This window comes from Bemisia tabaci, chromosome 2 (assembly GCF_918797505.1).
Source record: "Bemisia tabaci chromosome 2, PGI_BMITA_v3".
Taxonomy (NCBI): domain Eukaryota; kingdom Metazoa; phylum Arthropoda; class Insecta; order Hemiptera; family Aleyrodidae; genus Bemisia; species Bemisia tabaci.
Genome location: NC_092794.1, coordinates 48,375,667 through 48,402,200, shown reverse-complemented (window position 1 = coordinate 48,402,200; position 26,534 = coordinate 48,375,667). Strand labels below are relative to the sequence as shown.

General features: G+C 38.6%; 1 protein-coding gene across 6 annotated transcripts in view; it reads left to right on the top strand.

Moving 5' to 3' along the window:
• Window positions 1-26,534, top strand: part of LOC109044156 (tetratricopeptide repeat protein 39B) — a 59,351-nt gene that overhangs the window by 24,319 nt on the left and 8,498 nt on the right. For 4 of the 6 annotated variants that reach the window (XM_072297478.1, XM_019061715.2, XM_072297480.1 and 1 more), the window contains exons 2-10: window positions 11,533-11,613; window positions 16,637-16,665; window positions 19,132-19,236; window positions 19,945-20,020; window positions 22,320-22,452; window positions 22,947-23,079; window positions 24,196-24,298; window positions 25,142-25,207; window positions 26,144-26,311. In XM_072297478.1, coding sequence (XP_072153579.1) covers window positions 11,566-11,613; window positions 16,637-16,665; window positions 19,132-19,236; window positions 19,945-20,020; window positions 22,320-22,452; window positions 22,947-23,079; window positions 24,196-24,298; window positions 25,142-25,207; window positions 26,144-26,311 — 861 coding nt within the window. In that variant the 5' untranslated portion in view covers window positions 11,533-11,565. Of the gene's footprint in view, window positions 1-5,732; window positions 5,988-11,532; window positions 11,614-16,636; window positions 16,666-19,131; window positions 19,237-19,944; window positions 20,021-22,319; window positions 22,453-22,946; window positions 23,080-24,195; window positions 24,299-25,141; window positions 25,208-26,143; window positions 26,312-26,534 lie in introns of those variants that run through there. The other 2 variants (XM_072297479.1, XM_072297477.1) reach the window with 2 other exon arrangements.

The following is a 26,534-nucleotide window of genomic DNA, read 5'->3' as shown; positions in this document are numbered from 1 at the left end:
CCGGTCTTAAGAAAACCAATACCCCATACGTGAGTCAAATCGCGCACTTCAGCGGTTTCAGCGGGCTTCCCAATCGAACGTTTTTCATTTCCCACCCTGTGTTGTTCAAAGTGTAAAGAACTTGCTATAGCTAAACCAAAGCGTAAAGATTGAGGTTGCCAGATTTTCATATCTCAAAAACTGTCATAGTAACGTTCAGTGTGCAGTTTAAATTAGTAGATTTTTTTTCTCTCTCTCTCCATGAGCGGGAAGTTTGAATACACGCGTCAAAAAAAGTTATTTATTGGTTAGGTGTTAATTCCAGTGATTTTTGTCGCGTAAATAGTGTTTTTTGAATAAGAACCTTTTATCAGAATTCAGAATGCTTAAATTTGTGCATTGTCTTCTGGTCCGTTATTAATACGCCTCGTTTCAAATAATGATTAAAGCACGTATCCGACTCTGGTAATTTGCGTGAATTTCTCCGGTTTTACGGGAGGATGCTTATTTATGATAATCGTTGAATATTTTGTTTTAACTTTAATGTAAAGGTTGGCAGTGACATTTTTCTGGTGTTTTTCTTATGGGAAGCTTTTTTGCACTTTTGGGTATCCTACTTAGAAAAATGCGCATCGTCTCTCGCTCACCGCGTTTCTCAAATTCAGATGACCTGCCCCGGAAAGTTACTAGTCTAGGTTGGGTTAAGTTAGGTCACGCAACTAAACTAGCTTAACGACAAAGCGGGACGTATCGCTCGGATTGAAGACGCCCTATCTTGTTTGGCAAAAATCAGATGACCTGCCCCGGAAAGTTTCTCGTCTAGGTTGGGTTAAGTTAGGTCACGCAACTAAACTAGCTTAACGACAAAGCGGGACGTATTGCTCGGATTGAAGGGGCCCTATCGCGTTTGGCAAAAATCAGATGACCTGCCCCGGAAAGTTACTCGTCTAGGTTGGGTTAAGTTAGGTCACGCAACTAAACTAGCTTAACGACAATGCGGGATGTATCGCTCGAATTGAAGGCGCCCCATCGCGTTTGGCAAAAATCAGACGACCCGCTTCGAAGAGTTACTCGTCTAGGTTGGGTCACGCAACTAAACTAGCTTAACGACACAGCGGGAAGTATCACTCGATTTGAAGGCGCCCCAATCCTGACTTGTACATACTAATTCTTAAACTTCGATGCTTTGTCTCGACTGTTCCAAGTTATTTACACCAGGTTACCACGTCACTCATCCAGGTAGGTAAGTAGGTTGGTAGGTTAATACGTGTTAAGCAAATGTAGGTGGGATGACCCTTCGCTAGTTAAGAAGCTGCCTGTACGAGTGACTTGGTAACCTAGACTTGTAACTTTCCGGACCAGGTCATTTGAATTTTGACCACCGCGGTGAACGAGAGGCATTGCGCTTTTTTTGCATGTAAGAGCTTCACGTTTCGACATGTCTACACCCTCCTATATCGTGGTGAAGTATGAAGATTTCTTTCATATAGTGCCCTCTCCCTTATTTTGCCATCGTCTGTTTTTTCAACATGTCCAAATCATTTGGTTCTTTGGGTCCTTTATGACACTGACAATGCTTTTGACTGATGTTCAAAAATTCGCTCAGTTTCTCCATAGATGCAGAAACAATTTCTTTTAGAGATCCCGATTCCCCACACTGGAAAAAAAAAAACACATTGGATCTAGAGTCCAGACTCTTGAAAACATCGAGAAGAAAAAACACTCTTGATTCAATCAGATTTAAGCTTAAATCAAGAACCAAGCCTCTTAATTAGAGCGGATTTCCTTTTGATTTAAGCTGAAATCTGATTGAATCAAGAGTCCTTTTTCTTGTCAATGTTTTCAAGAGTCTGGACTCTAATCCAATGTGTTTTTTTTCCAGTGCAGTGTAAAAGTTACTCTCTGAAGTCAATGCTCAGATTCGCGTAGTGATGACTAATCGTCGCTTCCCTAACGTGAAGGCGTAAGTCCGTTTTGAGATGATTCCTTTTGTCTGTATAACGCCGTGCTTTCCGGGTTCATGTGAAAATTGAGATACGCCCTTACGCCAGAAGAGCGACGTCATGATTAAAGAGTTAGGTATGTGGTTTAGCAATCCTATCCTAATTTGCATAAACTCGCCTGGCAAAGTGCTGATCCTGCCACTCATCAGTCATCATTCGGCGAATTTTATACTCAACAAGTCGTTCATCAATCATCATCCGGCGAAAAACTGCGGTGACCTCCGAAGATAACTTTGTCCCTCCTCTGACGCAAGGCGTATCTCTATTGCTGCATGAGTCCCGAAAAGCATTGAGTTTTACGGAGATGATGGTTCACATGGAAATCGAGATTTGCCCTGGTGTTAGAGGAGCGATGACTTTTGTTTAACCCGAGTAAATTGCTTAGATTTTGAGTGCGGGGCCTCTTGAATACTCTGTCTCTGTTTGGATCCTTCAAATGATTATCTGTTCAAATATCCTAAACTTGTTCTATCCCTTCTCTATTTTAACCCAAGCTCGCCTCTGTAACATGTGACCACGGGGCGTTCAAAGTACGAAATTACCAGGTTATAAAGTAGCTTTATACGGGTTACTATTAGCAAAAAATTCAACCTATAACTCAGAGATATGGAATGGAATTTCATAAAATTTCATTTTCCATGAAATTCCAACGATTTTTAGGAGCTGCGTATGCAACCCGCAACAACTATCCGAGAAAAAAATACTTCAAAATTTTGACTTAAAATATATTTTTTTAAGATGTCATAGTTATATAGAGTTCACCGTTTTCATGAGTTTCGTGATATACCGATCCATGTCAAATATTCCACGAAATTTCATTGTTCACCTTATAAAATTTAATGAAATGTTGCATCTGTGAATTACCCCTAACTACTCGCAACTCATTGCTCAGGGAACCGGAGAGAGTCGCTCATCTGAATCTCAAAATCCGATTTTTTCGACCTGATCGATTCCGATCGATTCGATTCCTGATTGATTCGATTTCGATTTCCGATTCTGATATAACTTCGCCATAAATTTTGCCCTCGTAGGCTACGGTTGCTCTCCCGTGATCGGTCACATATTCAGACCCTCGAAACCGCGCGATAACGGACCGAATGGCAACGCCGCATCCCTGAAACCCCGTGCCGCCCCCGCCCCCAACGTTCAGGGTGAGCCGCTCGGGACTCGCCATAACCCCCTCCCCCTCCGTACCACAGCCGCGGGCTTCTACTGTGGCGAGAGCAGCGTTGCCGTTTTTTTAAGGTTGAATTTGTATTCTTTGCATTTTTTTAAAGGGCAAGCTTTATGGTTTCCGCGGTGAAATGGCAACGATGACCGAGAGACGCAACACACAAGCGGCCAGGCTTCAGCTTGCCCTCCTCTCCCCACCCGCGAACAATGCTGCCGTAGTGAGAACCACATTTTCGAAATCAAGCTCAAAATTCTAATTTGAATGATCCAAATCATGCCGCTGATACAGCAGAATTGGCCATACTTGCAAAATGCGAGGGATGTCGGACAGAGGCGATTTTGCAAGTTGGCAACACTATTTCCTTCATTTAGATAGATTAAAAACATCAATTTTAGGAGAGGCAAGCTGCCTCACAAAGAATCGATATTTTATATACATTTAAATTGAGAGATAACAGTACATTACCAATAACATAATTATGTTCGAGACAAAGAAATTTCTCGTTGTTTCACCAATGCCGGAGTTATTTAAGAGGAACCACTGTTGATCCAACAGGCAATTTTCTTCCGGTCATTATCGAAGCCATTGTGTCTAAAAACCTCGATTAACCAGAATTCTTCCGGACTCTCAAAGCTCGTAGTGATATTTGTCTACAACTTCGTAGAACCATAATTCTTCAGGAATCCGAAAACTTCAGTGACGTTTTCTCAGTCACTGTCACTGTTTCTTTAGAGAGAACTTAATCAACCAGATGAGGATGTTGAAGTCAGAAGCGTGTTCAATGAATCAAAATAAGACTTTTTTCCTGCACGAAATGATCCAAAAGTGCTTTATAAGGGGGCTATAGCTACACTCCATCAAAGTTCAGGGAAATAAATAATTTTACCTGCATTTTGGCATAAAAATCGCCGAATCTCATAAAAATTGGTATGCACCCATAATGTCTTACTCTGAATTCATCAGTGACATTGGAAAAATTGAGATCTCACAAGCAGTTGAAGGTAAGGTCTCAGGCTCTCAGGGCTTCGGGAAGGGAGTCATGGACTTAAAAAAGCACTGGAAAAAAAACACATTGGATCTAGAGTCCAGACTCTTAAAAACATCGACAAGAAAAAGTACTCTTGATTCAATCAGAATCTAGCTCAAATCAAGAACCAAACCTCTTAATTTAAGCGGATTTCGTTTTGATTCAAGCAAAAATCCGATTGAATCAAGAGTATTTTTTCTTGTCAATGCTTTCAAGAGTCTGGACTCTAGATCCAATGTTTTTTTTTTTTCCGGTGAATGGTATTTCATGAACCCCCCGAAATCCCAGTTTCATGTAATATTTCGGTTTTTCTAATGGCACTAATGAATTCAGCGTGTTTCATGGGTGCATACTAATTTTCATGAGATTCGGTGGATTCCCGTTGCCAGAATGCAGCAAAAACGATTTATTTCCCAGAACTTTGGTTGACCCATGCAACCTGCTCCTGCATTCTGGCGGTTTAGCCATGAATCATCATGGTATACATGGTGATCCAAGAAATTGCTATCGTGGGTAAGCCAGAAATTGTAGAACGGTATCGCAAAATGTAGTCCACATTTTCAAAGGGCACGATCGTCCTCAATAGCTAATGTCACACGATTAAACCGCATGCTATCAACGTATCTGGGTTAAGTGCTGTGATTGGTCCAAACCATCGAATAAGCCAATCACAGTCTTTGATGGGACATGACCTCGTCATTTGACGGCTAGATTTGATCGTGTGACATTTGCCATTCAAGCCATTTAGTCCATAGCCATAAGTCCATTCAAGCTTTGTTTGATTTTGGTTTCTTGGAAGGCAGGAGTTAGGGCTGGCTGATCCTCGTTCATGCTCTTAACGCTAATTATTCACTGGTGTGGTAATTCTGGATATATTTGATGTGTTCAGCGTGTTCTAAGTGAATTTTCGATTATTTTCTCCTGTCCCTTATGCCTCGTATTATCATCGCCCCCCCCCCCCCCCCCCCGCGCGCGCGCGCTCGAAAGAACGTATCTGCATTTTAATGTTGCCAAGCTCCCCTTTGCAAATTGTATTTTTTGTAGGAAAATCTTGGTCATTTCTGACTGAAAATTTCACTAATTATTCTTCTCATCTCGTTAAAAATTCAAAGAAATTTTGGACAAAAATTTTACAGGAATAATCTCGTAAAGAATCGAATTGTTTGAGTTAATTTCGCAACCTAGGACTGGAGTTACGTTTTTTCTTCCGAGAAACGACGATATGGACTACTTTTGTAATGGAGAACTATTATTTCTGGGTCATCCATATAAACACTTATCTGCTTAGGGAAACTTTCAATTCGACAAAACACAAGCGTTTTTTTCTAAAATGAGTCAGAAATATTAATTCCTATTTTAAAATCCAATCCATTTGAAAGTCGGCGGTCGGTAAATAATTACATCGATTTGCTCAGCGCGCAGGTTTGAATCGAGACGGCAGGTAACACATCCACTAAATCGTGCCGCGATCTCGCGGAAAGTCCCAGTACCATTCTTCCAATCCTGCCATCGTGCTTTTTGCTATCACTTATCACTCTGCCGGCAGTCACGCCGTTCATTTTGTCCTCCCTTGTTTTCGTTTTCTATTTTCTCGGAGTTTTCGACAACATGCCTCCTCGTTTTTTGTCTGTGAACATCTTCCGTGACGTAATTTGATCAAACGCGCCTTGATGATAATTTGTAAGATTGATTTTGTGCTTGCTGAAGACGACGTGAATCATCACCAAATGCGCATTTGAGCCTTATCAGTGGAAAAGATATCGCACTGCTGGTGATTCTCAATCTGCTACATTAATTAAAAAGTGTCAGTATATTAGAATAACTCAAATAAGAGTTTTCTTTTGTTTGTTTTTTTATCTTTGTTAGCCATATTAATCTGAACTTGCAACTTTAGGTAGCATGTTTTGCGAATATGAATTTCGGGAGTTTTGAGTGGTCCACGCCGATAGAAAACTTTTTAAACTGAAACCAAAGAATTATTGCGTTACTTAATTGTATCAGGGGTTGCGAAACTGTGCATTTAAGCTCACTCTTTCGAAAAAATGTGGAACCCAAACTCCAACTAAATATTCAGTCGCAAATTTCTTGTGGCTCAAACTTTTTTACGCACATCCTTTGGGCAAAATTATGCCCTAAAGAACAAACTTTTCTTGCTTACATTAAAAACAACGTATCTGTCGTTGATTTTTCCTCGGTGAAAAGTGATTTTGAAAGTGAGCGAAAAAGCCAGTTCCTTTCAGTGTAAATGCAGTCAGAAATTGTTTCCAATCTGACTGAATTGCAGAAAAAAGACTATGGTTTACCTCTGGAGGCACTGTTCTCTGAAGAGGAATTAATGGCGGATGTGTCGTTTTTAAATTGGTCAAGCTATACCGTCCAGTTTTTGCAGCAACAGACGTGATGCACCCTCTTTCTATCTCTCTATAATCTTAATATCAAGACGAACTTAATTTTTTAGTTCAATTCTGAAAGCATGCGTCTTCGAAGGGAAATCAATGGTATATACAGGGTCATCCAATAGTCCCGCACCACCAGCACCAGGCATCAAATTTTTAAACGAATTAAGATGGAGACTTGAAAATTTATGAGTGCTTTTAGGGCAAAATAGAGACGATTTTTAGGACCCACCCCCCTACCACCAAAACTTTCAGGAGGTCCCTTTGAAGAGGAGCAGGAATCCTAGGGGTTCCAAGAGTGGTGCGAGACATTTGGATCACCCTGAATACTTTTTCTAAAATAAGCCGGAAAAGTGCTGGTCATTTGTTAACATGCAAGTTGCCATGGCGACCTGGAATACCAGAAAAATCGAGGGAACGGAACACTGGATACAGAGAAAGAATTAAAACCCCCACGAGACTTGTTTCCTCGCCAAAAGATCACGCGAAACCTATTGGAAGTATTGGCCGTTTCCAAAATCAACTTGTAAATAAAGGCTCAGATGCACCTGCGAGTTACAAGCGCTTGTTGAAAGTGAAACACCAATCGGCTAGGAGGATTTCGGTTCGACGTCAAGCGATCGAATTCCTGGTTTCCTATTGGTGTTTCACTTTCAACAAGCGCTTGTAACTCGCAGGTGTATCTGCCGCTCAAGATATTAGCGTTTATTGCTCCTATTAAAATTGGGCATTTTGAATTTCCCGCTCGTTGAGGAAATATTATTGAAAGAGGTTAAATCATTGTCAGACGAGTTTTTGCAAACTGCTGAACCAATCGATCAACTCTTTGGTTACGAGTCATCGTTAGAGGAATTTGAGCTTTGATCTTTGAAAGTAACTATTTCACTGTCAGTACAGGGTTTCTCAAAGGTAGGTATCTTCTCTTGTTCTACCAGAAACTTGATCGAATGATTCATCGTTTTGATTAGTGCTTCGGATTTTTTTTTTTTTTTTTTTTTTTTTTTTTTTTTTTTTGAATATTTATTAGCACATCTTTGTACAAACAAATTTAGCACTTTTAATTTACAAATATAGAACATAAATATCTTATAAGATAGTTAACTATGATAAATGAATGAAGATGAAGAAAATGAGAATATGAAAACTTGGATTAATCTTAAGAATAGGGTTATCTATTTTGATTTTTGCTAATCTCCTTCCATATCGGCCCATTTTGAATACTATCGGGAAAGGCAGAAGAAAATCAGTGAAATCCCAACAGAAAAGTGCTGAAAGAGTCAGGGAGTTGTTGCAATGCAAGCCAGATAAAAATACCGAGGCCTTGAAGTGAAATCCGTTACCAATTTTTTTCTGCCGCAGTTTTTTGCACGGGAGACAAAGGGCGGTCATGAATAATGCCGTAATTACCGCGGGCAAGGCCGGCTCCACCTTATGAAGAAAGTGGTGGAGAGGGGCAGGTTGACAGGGGGCATTTCAAAATAATTTTTTTTTAACGTCTTCTGAACGGAAAAGAAACAGTGGATACCCTCCCTCCCCGCGATCAGTGTTCGGAATTCACAGGCGCCAAATGCGCCTAAAAATTCGGCCATGGCGCCTAAAAAATAAAGACTCTGCGCCAACGTGGCCCCTAAAAGTTGCCCCCTAAAATCTGGATTTTCATGGAAAATCACATAAAGAAAGAAAACAAATCTATTTGAATCGAAAAAACTCAGAATTTTCAGCACAAGTGAAAGCTTGCTTTTACAATTCTTTACGATTTCATTCTTAGTGCTTTTGTCTTCCCCAAGTTACAGCTACTTACTAGTTCTGTTACGAAAACAGCTTACGTCCAACTTTTCACCGATTGCGCCTCAATATATAGGCAAAAAGTCAATTTGGCCTCTTAAAAATCTTCAATGGCGCCTAAAAATCGGGCTTGATGCGCCACATGGCTCCTAAAACTCAAAGGTGAGTTTCGAACACTGCCCGCGATGATAGTTTCCTCTAGATGAACCTGTTGTGTAATCAAAGTTAAAAATTAGTGTGTTTTACAACAAATTTTGCTTAGTTGTTGGTCTCATTTTCAATTTTCAGCACAATAGAAAAACCTTAACTATCGTGGTTGGACCCATATCGTTGGCCTAAGTATCCACCGCTGTCTTGTGCGAAATAATACATTTTTCCCTGATTTCCAACCCTAAAATTAGTTTTCTATCTGCTGAAAGTGTACGTAGCTCAGCAAGCCTGTAGAATATCGCAAAAACGGTTGATTTGCATAAGAGAATATAAATAGGTCCTTTTTTATAGTCAAAGGTAAATTTCGTCGATTCTCAACGATTTGAGCAATTAAAAACAGAGTTGTGGGCGGTTGTTGAACATTCCATGGAAAACAGATGACTTATTTCTTAAAATTTTCCGTCCGAAGAGTAAAAGTTCTATTTTCTCCCTGTCTTAATTCTTGGAATTAAACCTCTGTGCTAAGGAAAACTGCCGTATGAACATTCGAAAGTTGCCGAGTTTCCTCCGATTTTTTTAGTTTTGAGAAGAGTTATGAAGATTTTCTCTTGGATTTGTCATAATTTAGATCTGGGGCCTAATTTTGTAGGTCCGTTCTCCGAACTTAGATAATTATATTTAAGTTAGGTGCACTCGACTCCACTTAGGTCCGGTCTAGCGCCTCTGATTGGCCGGTGGTGCGAATTGGTCAACGATGAATGGCGCGCTTCCGTCTGAAAGAGGCGACGAAATTGGTCCCCTGATCAAGAGTAAAATTCGCTACAAAATTCGAAGAAAAATGTAGGGTGATCAGGGTTAAATGGCCAGACTGCATGAGCGTGCTCTATGGGTCAAAATAAGACTTTTTTGCTGTATCAAGTTTTTTTCCAAAAATGCCCCCAGTCGAAGCTACGGCCCCTCCAAAAGTTCGGAAAGTAAATCGTTTTTCCTGAATTTTGGAAACGGTTGTGAACCAAATCTCACGAAAATTTGTACTTGCCTGTACTTTTATTCCCTGAATTCATAAATGATCAAAAAAAAAAAACAATCGAAATCTCAATTTAAAGAGGGAGTTTGGAGGTGTTTCGACTCTTGCAGTCTGGCCGTTTAACCATGGATCATCCTGTATTCTCCCATTGAAAAATTCATTTTGAATCAAAAGAAATTTGGCAACGTCCGAAGGCTCATACGAGGTTTTTTCTTGGCACAGCGGTACTGTTCTCTTCGAGTATGATTCTTTTTTCTGCATGCTTATTGCTTAAGCCCTTTTGTCGTGTGCATTAGCCGGGCTAATGCGACGACAAGTCCTCTAAGATGCGAGCAATGACAAGGTCAGAGTCAGGAGGCAGACCTGATTTTTTATCATCTCGCCGTAGAAGTCGAAACTGGCCACAAAAACGGCGCGCGACAGGAATCCGGAACAGCTGCACCAACCTGTGTCCGTTCTTCGTTGTTTCCTATGCGCGAGCCGCACTTGCGCTCGTTTTCCTTTGCTTCCTCTTCCCTGCCTTCCTCTTTCTCTCCATCCACACCGCGGAACCTTACCGCCGTACTTGAAATATCACAGTATCTGTTAAATTTTTGATTTTGGGATTGTTCAAAAATCAACGAAATCGGTCAGTGGTTCTCATTTCTTTTTTTATCAGAGTTGCCAAAGTCAGGGGAAACCGGGAAATGTCAGGGGAAGCCGTGAAATGTCAGGGAATTTTAAAAGGTCAGGGAAACCCGGGAAATAATGTAAGGGAAAATGACGAAAATGTCAGGGAAAATGTGTTAAATCGCCTTCATTTGCTTTCTAGAAAGGGTTTGAGGTTTTGAACAACAAATTTTACTTGAAAACTATTTTCAATCATGCATTCTTAATCATCCGTCACATCTTCAGTTGTCAGGGAATTTCACCTAAATGTGTCAGGAAAATGTCAGGGAATTTCATTTTCTAAATTCTGTGGCAACTCTGTTTAATGCATTGCCTAAAAGTGTGGACTGAAACAATCTTTCTGGAGTTTTTTAAAGTTTTTTTTAAACCCTAAATGGTGCAGAAACCCCGATTTGAAAAAGTAAAAAACAGGACCCATTTGAAACGATATTTTTGGCGGCTCTGGTGTGGCTAGGCCAAGCGGGGGAAATAGCGTTTGCTGATTGGCTGAACTCAACATCAGACATAACTATGCTACATCATCTTGACTGCATGAGGGCTTTTGATTGGTCGGATTTTAAGTAGCTTTTTCTCCCCTCAGAGATGATTTTTACTGCACTTGCAAAAAATTCCGGCCTCTACAGTTGTAATCACGGGTTCAATAGACATTCCGTCCGTTCCGGGCTCAGAGGTGGAAAATTCCGGTTGGTGGAGCCGTAGCTTCGGTTGCTCCGGGTTCAGAGGCCGGAACAACGGTCACCGTATCCGGAACTTTCAGCCTCTGAGCCGGGAGTGGATGGTATATCTTTATAACAATTGTAACACGTAAGTACGACTACAACCGGAGTTCTTTTCAGTGTGGACTGTTTGGTTACTCACAAAATTTTACGCCGAAAAAACTAATTTTAAGTATATTTTCCCCTGAAAATTGCCAATAATCAGTCTAATATACTCATTTCAGCCTTAAAAATCAGGGTAATCATATTTTTTTTTCTTTTTTAATCAGTGTTACACGCCCTGATTTCATTCCAGAAAGTGACAGCGGTGCTCGTGAATAACAGTGCTCCGCGAATTTTTTTAATCCCCCGTGAATCTTGTAAAATTGCATGGCGGAAAGGTGCGCGGCGAACAAAAAAGCCACGAAAAAAATTGATGAGGCGTGTGAGATGTTTCCGAGATGATGGGAGGGGTATCGCAAGGTCCAGCGGAGTCGTTACCGTTCTCCGAGTCAGTTATTCGGGGTTGAGTGGAGCGTTCGCGCGTGGTTTTTTCACCAATTTCCTTTTCGCCAGTTCGATTTCCATCCAATTTCTCTAACGATAGCTTTTGTGTTCGTGTTCCAGAGCGACCGGTGCGGTGCTTCTTGGCGCTCAGCGATGGAGCGGATAACCATGGCTGATTCCGACTCGGATCTCGATGACGAGGTAAGAATTCGAATATTTTTCTCCATGCAGGAGGCTTATAATTGAAATTTATAGACATAGCTTTAGACAAAAGGAAATTGGAGCTATCGTATATCCACTGGAAAAAAAACACATTGGATCTAGAGTCCAGACTCTTAAAAACATCGATAAGAAGATGTACTCTTGATTCAATCAGAATCTAGCTTAAATCAAGAACCAAGCCTCTTAATTTGAGCGGATTTCCTTTTGATTTAAGCAAAAATCTGATTGAATCAAGAGTATTTTTTCTTGTCTATATTTTCAAGAGTCTGAACTCTAGATCCAATGTGTTTTTTTTTTTTTCCAGTGTCGCATGGAGGAAACAACTTTGTGCATGGTACCTGAAGTTCAGGGAAATCGAATATTTTTCTCCAGGAGGCTTGTAATTGAAATTTATAGACAAAGCTTTAGACGAAAGGAAATTGGAGCTATCGTATATCGCATGGAGGAAACAACTTCGTGCATGGTACCTGAAGTTCAGGGAAATCGAATATTTTTCTCCAGGAGGCTTATAATTGAAATTGATAGACAAAGCTTTAGACAAAAGGAAATTGGAGCTATCGTATATCGCAGAGAGGGAATAACTGCGAGCATGGTATCTGAAGTTCAGGGAATTCGAATATTTTTCTCCAGGAGGCTTATAGTTGAAATTTATAGACAAAGCTTTAGACAAACGTAAATTGCAGCTACCGTATATCGCATGGAGGAAACAACTTCGTGCATGGAACTTGAAGTTCAGGGAATTCGAACATTTATCTCCAGGAGGCTTATAATTGAAATTTATAGATAAAGCTTTAGACAAAAGGAGATTGGAGTGGTCAAATATCGCAGGGAGAAAACAACTTCGAGTATGGTACCTGAAGTTCAGGTCACATGGATCTCTGAAGTTTCCAGATCGTGCATCGGAAAACTAGACCGCGTTAAGCAGAAAGGAACCAAGCGACATCAGCCATTGCCAAATTTAATTGGGCAACTTACTTTTTTACTTGAAAACAGTCGTGTGGATTTTTGTGCAAATGTCAGTGAATTTTCTGCTTAGTACGAAGAAAATTCCTTTAAACGTTCAAATTAATCCGCTCAAATGTTTTCTTGTGAAAAATTGAATTGTCTATGCAGTTAAATTTTGCAATAGCTAATATGGCTTGTTTCCTTTTTGCTAAACGTGGTACAACTTGAGGTCCAGTTGCCAAATTCAGGGTCGCCGCGTTCAGGGAATACCGGGAAATGCCAGGGAATCCTGAAAAGTCAGAGAAACTCTGGAAATGTCAGGGGAAAATTATCAATAAGTCATCTTTACTTATTTTCTAGAATGGGTTCGACGTTTCGAAACAACAAATTTTGAGTTAACAATTTCTAATTACGTGTTTCCAATCATCTGGCGTATCTATAATTGTCAGAAAATTTGACTAAAATGTGTTACGAGAATCAGGTAATTGTCAAGAAATTTCATTTTCTGAATTCTGTGGCAACCCTGCAAATTTCGGGTCACTTATCTGAAGTACTTCGGTAGAAACTTCTAGGGGGTCAGTCGAAGTATACCGAAGTATTTCAGATGTATAACACGAACTTCGGCGGCCTACATTTTTGGATGCACCTTCTGAAGACTTTCACGGATCCATATGACCTGAACTCCGGGTCTCATTGCACGAAGTTCTTTTTCTCCGTGTGGTTGGAATGGCAGGCTGTTATACACTTAAGAGGAAAATGATGGACTAACTAAAGGGTCTTTCGTGGGGTGCCCATATCAAATCTATAATCAGGCCGCTATTGGGCCATTTATGCAGAAAGGAACTAGGTGAAAAATAATTAAATGGAACTATGGTTCACGCAAATCCCATGCACTTAGTTCCTTTTGATTTAATCGTTTGTTACTTAGTTTCTTCTAGCATGAATATGTCCAATTGCGGTCCAGTTTACATAAAAAATTCCTCATCCGATTTACGAGAAGAGCAAAAATTTCTGAGTCTAGCTTTGCATATTTATATCGATGGACACATCTAAAAAATCAATGTGTTTATTTATATGAATAGACTTTTCTAAAGAGTCGATTATCGATAGACAACGTAACGAGAGCATGTCTTTTTTTTACTTTCCGGCTTTTTGGGGGAAAATACTTTCGTTGCATATGAACTTGTAAAAATTCAGAGGTTCAGAGACAAAGAAAGAGGATAGAGAGTACCGATTATCATGCTTGAGATTCAAACTTACGCTTTTTCTTCTAGAATGCATAGCGTAAGTATAGTGAAATCAGTGCCCCTATTGTTAGTTAGATTTTGGCCGGATAGGCAACTAAACTAAGTGTCTGGTGAAGCGATAAGTATCGCCGGGATTTGAAGGCGCTCTATGGCGAAGTCTTGCTTTTGAAGTTCTCTATCAATATAAACTTTACCAGGCTTTCATTAAGTTGTCTATAAATTTAAATGTTTAGATATATGTATCTTGTGTTTTGTATGTATAAATCAAATGAGTAACTAGTACTGCGGGATATAGATATACTCATCGATTATTTTGTTGTATTCATCAATAGAATTTGGAATTAGGATCGTTTGCCAAAACTAAGTAAATACACGTAACAGCGTTATTTGAGTGAAATTTCCGGCGATCCATGCAAATAAATCCTGATTATTACACTTTTAAATAATTTGCTTGCAACACCCGGCATTTTTTTTTTATCCTTGGGGCCCCATGAAGCCTAAGATGGCTAAGCCAGTCAGAAGATGATCCTTCAGCGACCGTACTCTCCCTTTAAAGCATGATATGTAGGATCGTGAATAACGGAGGAAACCCGGGATTTGGAAATCGGAAATCTGTTCCAGAAATCGGGAATTTTTTCCTGTGCCGCTTCGAGTCATTTCGTTTTCAAATTTTGCGGAAATTTTAAGTATCTCTTCTTATTGAGGTTTATGGTATTACACCTGAGCCGCCATTATTGACCTCTTGAATGACATATTTGAAAATTCAAATCATCGTTAAAATAGAGAAACTTTCATTGACTAGATAATATTAACATCAGAAAAGCTTCTTGAATTGAAAGTTTGAATGTGCGCCAAGGAATCGGCTGAAGTATTAAAAAAAATCTACATTCATTCCTGGAACTCGGGAAATTTAGGTGGTTTTTCCCCAGAAAATCTCGGGGAAGTGGGAAAAAACTTCAGTTTCTTATCAAGGAATGAGCTCCCGAAAATCAGGGCAAAATCAAGGAATGATTATGGGAAAGAATTATCGACACAATGCTTTATAAATAGGTACTTTTCTAACAATCATCAGCTATCCCAGGTAATTTTCCCGCTTGGAGGCATATTTTGCTCTATGTAATCACACTTTGTCCCCCTCCCCCCAAACCTGCCGTTACCGCGTGCGTTACGGCACAACGCAAGTTACAAAAGCCCGCGCCGCGTTGTGCCGCACAGGTTTTTTCAGCGCAGCGTTGACATTTCGGAGCCATACGAATATTAAGTACCCATCCGCACTTGCACTTTTAGGTGCAGCGCGCGGCTTAAACGATCGGCGCCGTGATTAGCTCGGTCAATTACATAACCGAGTTGCAAGCAATTAGTCGAGCAAGGCCAAGGGCATGTCGCTTGCATTCGGTCCGTACGACTCTCTTCTGCTGCATTTATACATTTCGTCTGCGTTTCCAATTCAATGAGACTTGATGACACCTATTAATATCCATCGCCAAAAAACTCGTCTTCGTTTGAACGCCGAATAAACGCTGCGCACGCGTACTCACCTGGTGTTTGCTCATTACTCTCGAGATGGGATTACAGATTTAGTATTATTTTCTAGCAATGAAGCATCCAGTTGTTCGTTTACCTGTAATGTATCTGTCGCAGGCAAATAGTCAAATCAGGCATTTGGCTAAATGCCTAGGAAAATAGTCAAATACTCTTACTTAGACTAGAATCCTGATTATTTTGCTAACTGTTGACAAAATAATTGTCTAATCATGTGGGAAGAAATTCTCTATAAAAATTTGTTTCATACAATCATAAATAAGTTTTTTTTGTCCATGAATGCCCGTCCATCCCAAAATATACAGCATTTTATAAAATGAATACTTCTCACAATTTGGACACCTGAAGAAATATTAGCATTTTTGAACGGGAAATGCAATGACAGTCTGTACTTTTATGGATTTTAACTCTTAAATTATTCGAAATTTGAGAGGTCTTTCTGAAAACACGAGGCGCCTCGTAAACTCTGAAAAGTTGACTGTCTTCCCAGGCACTTTTAAAATGCCTGATTTGACTATTTGCCTGCGACATATCAAAAGGGTGGTGAACTGGTGGTACTCAAAACCAGACAAAAAGTATCTAACTGTGAAGGTTGATTATTTAAATTGAAAGACAAATCGATAGACAAAGGATACAAAGGGAAAATGGGGGGATCCTATCGGTTGAAACGGGTGGTCGTCATAGACTAGGAGGGAAAATGATGATGGACTATGGGTGTCTTCTGGGTTGCCGTCAGTTAGTCTATTACTTATCTCCTTTGTTCATTACAAATGGAGATTTTGCAGGTGTCTGAAATCAGATAAATTTCGTGTCTAAGTGGAAACTGCTGAGTCAACTGAACACGAGGATAGCCGTAGTTCATAAATCGAACAATCATTGGAGGAAATATGACAGAGTTATACAACCTGTTAAAATACATGAGTTGAAATGCCGCCAGATGACGTCTCTAGACGGCATTTTCTCACTCATGAATGTATTTTTAGTCTATTTCCCGTCAGAAGAAAATTTCAAAATCAAATTAAGCACTCGGAAAAAGCAATAAAGAAAAAATTGAGTGCAAATTTTCTATTAGATAGTCCATTTTCTCTTTGCCTATAGATTTTCCCTTTAATTTCAATCATCAACCTGCATGACGCCTATTTTATTTTACACAAACTGATGACGTTGGCTATAAAAATTTCAACTTACTATTTTATTTTAGTCTACAATTTATTACACTATATTTGAAAATGTATTAATACTAACCACCGCTTTTGTTTTCATTTCAGTTTGAAGATGCCTTCGAGACGCAGCCTATGTAAGTACTCTCTAGAATAAGTTTACCATCTTCGTAGTAATTGGGTCCAAGCACTTTGCAGTGATTATCGTTGAGTTATACTCACGATTGTGACAAGTCACGGTTGTAATTGTCGCACGTCGCAGTTTCATCTCCAGATCTTTATCTCCTCGCAGCGTTTCTAGCTTTTCCGCTTCAACCGTCATTTACGGCCAAACAAATCCCAAGAAGAAGCGATTTGAAGTCATTTAGTGTACAAAATCCATTTAAAATCGCAACTATAGGAAAATCTTTTGGTTTTAGGAAACTTCAATTTCAATCAACTAAAAATATTAGTAGAAAAAACAATACATCTCGGATTAATTAATCTTCAGATTCATTCCTAATTAACAAGCAGGGTGTTTACAAGTCCGGAAATAGTACTGATTTTTTAAGGGCGGTCCGGAAGTACTGAAGAAGTGCAGAAATTTCGCAAAAAGGTCCGGAATTTTTTTCATTTTTTGTAATACTTGTCGCAATTTGAGCGAGAAATTCAAATTTTTGAAATTTTTCGAATTTCGTCAAATGGCGGCACTGAAAAGGTAATGAATTTTCCCGTAAAGGAAGTACCGAATTTCTTTGGAATGTACTGAAAAAGTACTAATTTTTGGCCAGCCTGTCTTAGTAGACACCCTGTAGTCGAAAAGACAATACATCTTGGATTAATTAATATTCAGATTCATTCCTGATCAACAAGCCTGTTTCGGCGCCTACTAATAAAGGATGCTTTAGGCGAAACTTAACGCACGAAAAATTTGTAGGTAGAGCCTTGATTTCTTCTGTCGCGACATCGACCTTGCTCTATCCGGCGTTTTGAAGTGAGTGGAAACTAGAAGAGAATTTCGCTGTTACCACACAAAAACAAAAGAAAAAATCTGGTCCATTGAAAAAGTAAATGTATGGTTCCTGGAAACTTCTAGATCCAGGATTCCCAACAAGGGGGCTAATTCAAACCTTGGTCACTGACCCGTCCAAAAGGGAAAACCTCAAAAATATATTTTGAATTTGAAAGAATACGGAACGCACTTCTACAATTCTGTCGTGCTAAAGAAGAACGCCGTATGAGCCTTCAGACGTTGTCAAATTTCCTTTGATACAAATCGAATTTACTGAGAAAATTGTGCATTATTTTCCAAAATTTTCAGACAATTTTGAACGCAATTTAATCTAAATTTTTGAACATTTTAGGGAAAAATATGCATGAATTTCGTCATAAATACATGTTTTAGCAAGGGAAATTTGGCAACTCTCGAATTTTCATACGGCGTTCTTCTTTAGCACGGCGGAATTGGACGTATTTATGCTTAAAGGAGCTATGTAGCACGCAAACCCTATGCACATAGTTCCTTTCAGCATAAATACATCCAACTCAAAGGCGGAGTCGGCTGGAGCTTTATGTGAATTGGTGAGGCGATAAGTGTATGAGTCAAAGTGTATCAGTAATCAGTTTATTATCGTCAGTGTCTACAACTGAAAGTGATTAATGTCACGTCGTAATCAAAACGCGCTGAAAGAAAGTGCGGAAAAAGAAGAAGAAACGAAAATATTATTATCTTCTCTATACCAGATGTGCGGTGCGGCATTAGGAAATCCTAAAGGATAGATCATTGTAACCTAATCACCGTGCTCAAACGGTGCAAGTTGAAAAATGCGCACTTCAAGCAGCGGCGTTGTAACACAAAATTGCATCGGAAAATTTGTGTACATTTTTTTGGAGAAAAATGGGAACGATGAATAATTGAAGATGTTTAAACGTTGCGATTGAGATACGCACTAGGCCTTAATTTGATGGCCAGGCAAGTCTAGGATAACTAAGTCATCCCCCCTTTAGAGTTACAGGACTTCAAAGTTTGGGCCAAAAAACTGTGTTTCCTTGATTGTGACGACAGCCTGTTGTAAATGAGAATACTCGAAGATTGGCACTTCAGTGTGATTTTTTACGCACTGAACACATTGCCGACCTAAAAAAAAAACTGATATTATAATATGAAGGGTGTGCTGGAGGAGGGGCTATAACTCTGAAGGCGGAGATTTTTTTGGGAAAACTTTATATAACAGTAACAACTTAAAGTTTAATAAGCCCAAAAATCTATTCTAAAAACGTTCGCGCTTCATTTTCGGATACCCTTAATCATAGGGGTCCTACAATCAGACAAATACACTGGAAATGAAAACATTGACAAGAAAAAATACTCTTGATTCAATCGGAATTTTGCTTGAATCAAAACGAAATCCGCTTAAATTAAGAGGCTTAGTTCTTGATTTAAGCTAGATTCTGATTGAATCAAGAGTACTTTTTCTTGTCGATGTTTTTAAGAGTCGGGACTCTAGATCCAATGTGTTTTCTTTTTCCAGTGTATATCAGTCAAGGGTTAATGCATGATTTCCGCGCTATTCTCGTTTGCAAAAGCTCGTTTTTCATTGTTTTTTGTCTCTGTTCTGTAACAGCCCGTGCGAAATGGATTTGGATACAGCCCTGGACGAGGCCAAGACTGCGATCAACCTATTCTTCAATAACAAATTCAACGAAGCCAAAGAAATGATGAAACCCTGGTAGGTCGTCGTGCTCAGCCGTTTTACTTCTCGACTAGTTCCATCAAGTGGGGCGCTGGAATTAGATACCCCTTAAAGTGTGGTCGTATCGTTTAGCCCCTCCGTATCGTTTCATAAGAGCTCTCCAAAAAATCCTGGTCTAGCAACTTTGAATAATTTGCTCCCAGGGTGCATTCACAGAGATGCAAAATGACATCCCACGTAATGTGTTTTTAAGAAAGTTCATTCTCCTGAAAAGCGGAATTTCATTTTCCGTCAAATGTGAGGAATAATCAACGAAAGATGGGGCTGCATCTGCAACCCGCAATGATTATTTAAAAATTTAATTAATATTTTTAATGTATCTCTTCCTAAGAAACCATATTCATTACAATTTTTTCCATAAAAATAAAAAATGACCTAGTACGTCAATTTCAGCTCTTGATAAATCCCTAAATTATGGGCTGAATCATAATTTAAGTCAAGCTCTCCCTGACTAGAGTCGGTCCGTCCCCTGCTCATGATTTAATATGGAAAGAGTCAAAAATTAAGAATTTACACGAATCTCATGGATCACAGTAAGTTTAAACTGATGTTGCGGGACTGAAAATTGAGTATTTGTTATCAACCCCCCCCCCCCCCCACAACATTATTGAGCTTTATTGCGAATCGCTAGTGTCTCTGTTCTGTTCTAAATGAAGAGGATGTATCCCTTTTTTTCTCTTTCAGGGTTGGAACCAGTATGTATCACACAATAGGGAATTCTGTATTCGATTTCTTAGAGGCTGTCCTAACTTTTAACCAGGTATTAAATTGTTCGAAATCTTACCAAGTCTGTCCTTTCGCTTATTTTGTCTCATATCACTCAGCTTTTTGCATTATTTTTACTTTTTTGCTGTTTTCTGATGCTCTCAGTTTTTTATCTGTTTTTCCGTGATTTTTACATCAGCCTGTACATTTTGTAAATACCCTTCGAAACTAACAGCTGGCTTTTTAAATTTTGCCGTTTAAATTTTTTTTCCTTCTAAGTTGTAGGCTTCATGTCCCAGTTTGAAAACAATTACTTCCATTTGTTTTTCATTTATTTCATTAATATTTTAAAAACTTCGTTTATGCTTGACAAGCTTCGACGCTTAAAAAAGTTGAAGTTGAAGTCATAATTTCGAAAAACGCTCGAATCCATGCTTTTTTATCTGCCATGCTAAGGAAAAACGCCTTATGAACATTCAAACGTTGCAAAATTTCCACTGATGAACCATTTATTTGGGAAGGAAGTCAAACATATTTTTCCTTTAAATTTTCAAATATTTTAGATTGAAGTGCGAACAAAATCATTTGAAAAATTGGAAGAAAAATACTCACAACTTTCGAAATTCGTCGTATTATATCAAGAAATGTGGCAACGCCTGAAGGTACCTACGGCGTTTTTCCTAAGCACGACAGTCATATTACAACCTCTTCGCATGTTTGCCTTAGTCCAGGATAACCGGAAAATCCGGAAAGTATCAGGGAAAATGACTAAGCCAGTAGGGAATAATTGGTGAATCTCCTCCATTTGCACTTCAGAAAGTATTCGACATTTTTAACAGCCAAAATTGAATGTTCAAGTCAGGAAGCAGATATTTTTAAGCAACATGCATATCGTCCAGTGTTAGGGAATTTTGCCAAAATTCTTCAGGGAAATCCGAAAAATATCAGGGAATTCAATTTTCTAACATCCGTGGCAAACATGTCTTCATAGCTTGTAGCTCTAGTCATCAATGCACGATTTGACAAAACACAACTCGTTGTTTCCCAGACGTGGGAAATCCATTCGTGACTCCATTCCAAGATTGCAAAATTTACCTGAAAATTCAATTTTTTACTCAGAAGTATACCTATTCAGCAACTTAACCCCAAAATTTTTAAAAGTCCGGAATGAGATCAGAGGAAAAGTTAGAGAAATTTTCAGTTAGAAATGCCCAAAATTATCCTGGTAATGCGAGGAAAAATTAGGCAGTATAAAAATGTAGTCACGATCTTCGCGAGGGAAACGGGGGACTGACGTATCCCGAAGAAAACTCGCGAAACCAACCGGTCGCATGCTCGTCCGTCATAAAAGTTCCTCGCTTCCATTAACATCTTCGCCCTACAACGCGTCATACCTTACAATTAAACTTATGTAACTCGCCATTGAACTTGCACTCCAAATTACACTCTCCGCCATTCTTTTATTTACTAAACTTAGTCCTTCACCTTCCGTACGCATCCTTTTACGTTTCAAGGTCTCTGCACTTTTCCCAGCCCTCTTGCTGTATGTTAGCTTAACCGTATTTTTGCATTTGATGCAGAACAGTTATTTTTGGTTCTTTTCCCCTAGTCCAGATTCAGTTATTTACCACTCGGAGGTTCAGTCAAGTTCGAATATCCGCGGTAATTCGGGTCGTTTTTTCGTGGTCAATCCGAAGTTGGTTGTTTTTGTCCCAAATTTAAAATTTTGAGCGGAAGAATAAACATTTTTCACCCAATGAAACTTTCCCTGTACACTTTATTACGCTAGTACTTTACATAATAGGTGCGGGATTGGTTCGGAACCTAGGTTCGGCCGATTGCGGCACATCGAACCGCGGTTATTCAGACCGCGGCTATCCAAACCGCGAATGAACCGAATCGCAGCTAACCCAACCCCGGTTATTCAGGCTGCGGTGAATCCAAACTGCGGCTAATCGAACCGCGGTTTGAATAATCGCGGATAACCCGAATCGCGACTAATCGAACCGCGGTTATTCAAACCGCGGCTATCCAAACCGCGTTATGTAGACCGCGAATGAACCGAATCGCAGCTAACCCAACCGCGGTTATTCAGACTGCGGTTAATCCAAACTGCGGCTAATCGAACCGCGGTTTGAATAATCGCGGATAATCCGAATCGCGACTAATTGAACCGCGGTTATTCAGACCGCGTATAAACGTGATTCTACCGCATTATCATTCTCTGTTCTCAACTGCATCATGGAGTATGAATTGATACCTTTACCTACTGTGTTTGTCTCTGTTGTCAATACATGATTATTGTGATTTTCTTTGGAAATGTACTAATTACTTCCGTTACTTTTACTCTATAGCATAGTATCCAAAAAGCGGGAGAGTCACTGAAAGATGCCATCCAACTATGCAATTATTATCGGAAAAAGAACACCTTCTCCGAATCGATAGGGAAAATGGTTAGACGTACCAACTATGATGTTTACACCAACGGTAAGTTTACTCTATTGAGACTCAACAATGATGTACGCTCCTTTCATTGTGACTACTATACTGAGAGTATGTCCTATAAAGGTATCGACTTGGTGATAGATATGGATTTATTTCCATTGGTAGCCTGGAGATATGTAATGGTGATGTTTGGATCCATTTCAGTGCAACCAAAACCTATTATATGTATTGTAGAGAGACCCTACTATATGCTATACCTATCCTTACAGGTGCTCCAAGTCATCATATCAAAACAGATATCGAGTATTCAATAGGTCGGTTGGTTATCAATTTATTCTCATCAGAAGCATTAAAAGAAGTTGTATGTATGCACATCGGTTTGATGTTGAATAAATTCAAGCTATTACGTAATTTACATTAAATTAAATTTCATAACTGATTTAGTCAAGTTTACATAAAATATTTTACGTTCTCTAAAATTGAACAAATTTTATCTGTGAAACTAACTTTGTTTTTTCTTTTGTTCATCATTGCAGAGGAAGTTCATGCTGAGCTGTGTTTTGCAGAATCGTTGCTCTTAAAAGCTTTACTTTCATTCATTGAAGATGAAACACTAGTCAGTTTTATTAGAGCTGGACTGAAAATTCGTTCTTGTTTTAATTCTTATAAGTAAGTTATTTTTTTGCATTCTATTATTTCTCTCTTTGGAAAAAACAGTAGTAGTTAGTACTGTCCGCTTTTAATATTTCTAAAACAGGAACCCTTTTGAACATTCGTTAATTTTTCAGTCCTAGAGTAAATAATGTATTCAGTGCTCAGTGGAAAGATTTTCCAACAGTGCTGAAAATAAAACATACCAAAAGTATCTTCATAATTTTGTTCGGTGATGTTGGCAGTTTTTGTCATAATGGAAAATTAAAAATGAAAACTACCACAGAAAATACTGGCACAACTCGTGTGTATGTTGGACGCTTCAGGAAAAATGAGCCAAGTAATTAGCTATCATGACAAATATTCTTGGCCTTGTATTTGTCTGTCTTGCTCAGATGAGCAGAGTGCATTTTAATAGTCATGATGAGCTGGTGGATTTTCTCAGTTCAAAAGTTCATATGAAACTCAAACAGGTTGTTTTGCACGGGCAATTTTTTCTCGTCCTCCATTTGGTCATCAATCTTAGTGGGGCCAGCTTTGTCTAACTATTTTGCCAGGTCAAAAGAGATGTTTTTCTTTCTTTTCTTTTTTTCTTTTTTTTTTAATTTTTTTTCCCCTCCAGAAATTCAGCAAAAAAACTTTCAATTGTTATAGAAATTAAGGCAATCTGAACCTTAATAGAGCTTCACTGCTAATTATGTGTGAATATTACACAGAACTTAGTACAAGTTAGAAGTTGTTAACTTAGTATAAAGCGCGTTAACTTAGTGTAACTTAGTAGTGTATAACTCAGTAGTTGTTAGCTAAGTCTTTTGGCTTAAGTAAAAAGTCCAGTAGCCATTAAGAAAAAAAAAAGGAGTCTATGACACTAAAATGACAACTAAATCAACTGACAACGCGGCAACTGAGATTCTCAGTTTCCGCGTCAAGTAATTTGCAAGGTGAACGTCCAGTACTTAACTTTGAAGAACGATTCTGTTGTTAATTTTATTTTTCTTTTCTCCATAATTACAGAAGTATTAATTTTTCTTTCTCAATGAGTCATTCCTGTAGCTCTTCAAATTAACCCTCGCTATTCGTTTCGAATGTATATGTCACCATTTGATTTTCATCCATTTCGCTCTTTTATTTCAGGGAATGTAGTCATATTTTAAATCATAGGAATTGGGCCAAGAAAGAACCTCACAAAGTACACTTTGAAAGTGGAGTTCGAGTTGGAATAGGTGCTTTTAACCTAGTAAGTAGCTTCCCTGAATTATTTCGCACTTCTAGAAAGAGAGTCTGTTGAAAGTACATACATAAATTGGTCAAAAGACCTCCCTCCCCCTCTTCCCCATAAAAAACAAAGATTGATGAAATGGAATCTCTACTCAATTTGTGTGTCTTTTTATTATGTATGTAGACCTATCAATAGCAAAACTACAGGAATGCTTAACTTGTTTATAGTATTTCAAAATCTCTGCTCCTATTTTATTTTACCAAAAAAGAACGTTGCCAACATTATTGCTTGAAATTTCCACAGAAAATTCTTCACACAGAGAAAAAAATCACCAGTTTTCAAGAAATGACCTTAAGTTGTCCTCAATTTTGAAAATAAAACATGATAGGAAGACTGAGAGAATAATCTAAAATAGGGATCTAGAAGTAAAGTCTGCATTTGCTCGGCATAGCTGTGGACTAATCACAAGTAGTAGAATTTCGATTCGCTAAAATTGCCATATATTCTCATGGGGAGATCCTGCTTTTGCATGGAACATTGACTGGGAGATTCTATTGTTTTTGAACATAAGAAGGAGGATGCAAGTACTCACTTTACCTCTTGATCCCTTCCAAATGTCAGGTACATCATATTACTTGAGACATTTTCTCATTATCATCTTCATAGGAGCCACTTTCATAGCGTTCTCTGACCATCTGTGATCTCTAACTGTTACAAGCCTCTATCGTCCCATAGCCATTCAGGGAGTTGGCTATCCCTCATTTCATGTAAAATCTCCTGTTGTCACACTTCACACAGCGTCCCCTTCATTTCCTCCCAGCTATCCTGGTTTTAATTATTTTTTGTTTTTTCGCATTTCAGATGATCTCTCTTCTTCCTACTAGGATAATTAAGTTATTGGAATTTATAGGATTCTCTGGAAGTAAAGTAAGTATTCCTCTTAGCTTGTCGCTTGGCTGACAAAAGGGCATAACTACAGTTTGAGATGAACACAGGAGAGCATTGAGTTATTTGGATGAAATGTCTCATTGCTAAGTGTAGTTCAGTGTTGATTCTTAAAAGTTGGCAACACTGGTTTTCCTCCATTTAAATATGTATAAGTAAAACAATTGATTCCTTGGTGAGACAGCTTGCCTCACCTAAAATCGATGTTTTTATTGGATTTAAATGTAGAAAAAACAATATCGCCAACTTGGAAAATCACCACTGGTGTAGTTACATCTTTATGTCAGTAAAGCGACGATTTGCTTACTGAAGATTTTTTTCTTGTCCTCTTTTGCCTGTTCTTATTTATAAGTTATATTGTCTGGAATTTATGTCTCTCTTTTTATCATAGAAATCCCATTCAAAAATAATAGTTTTTTTCAGTTTCTTTAAGTTTTTGTTGCAGAAAAATTATAAAATGAGAAAAATGTTTTGCAACAGAGCTTATAACATCTAATAAATTCAGAGTTCAGTTGTTGTAACAATGGAGCAGTGGCAAGGAATGCTTGCAGGGTTGTAATTCAGTCATTCTGATGTAAAATTTTGTGGAAAAACCAAAGAGCTTATCATAAAGTTCAAAAAATCATATATAAAGGGAGGAAAAGCTTAGGAGGAGGATAAGTATTTTGAACAAGCTTTTTGTGCAGTAAGAAGAGGAATCTCGAATTATTTCGATTTTAATACGTGTTTGTCAAACTTTTTCAAGGAGTAATAAGAATTTTCCCTCCTTCTCACATTAACCTTTCCAGTTCTTATAAACTTAATAATCGATATTCGCTCATATCTGTTGCCATTTTCCGTGACATCTTTGAAATTAATTTTTTCAAACTGCTTTTCTTTACTTAATCTCATGCGGTTTTATTTTTTTATTTATTTCAGGAACTAGGATTACAAGAATTAGAAGCCAGTTATGGTTTAACTCAAGGTCTGAGACAAGTCTTATCTGTCATGACGCTACTAAGTTATAATCTTATTGTCGTCTATGTTTTTAGTCATACCGATGGTGATTTGCAATTTTGTGATACTATTCTTAAAAAACAATTGATGGTAAGTACAGTTCAAAGGAAACTACATAATGTGTCTTCTACTTAGTTCAGACCATTTGACAGAGAATGAGTCTTTTGTTTCCCCCAATCATGCGATACAACTTGTGTGGATTTACAGTTTCATGTCATAGCTCTGCACAAGCGGTTCTTATTCTTGGCTTTGGGAAATATCCCACCTCACAACACCTGAAAAATAACATATTCTGCAAGCGCAGGTCAGGACA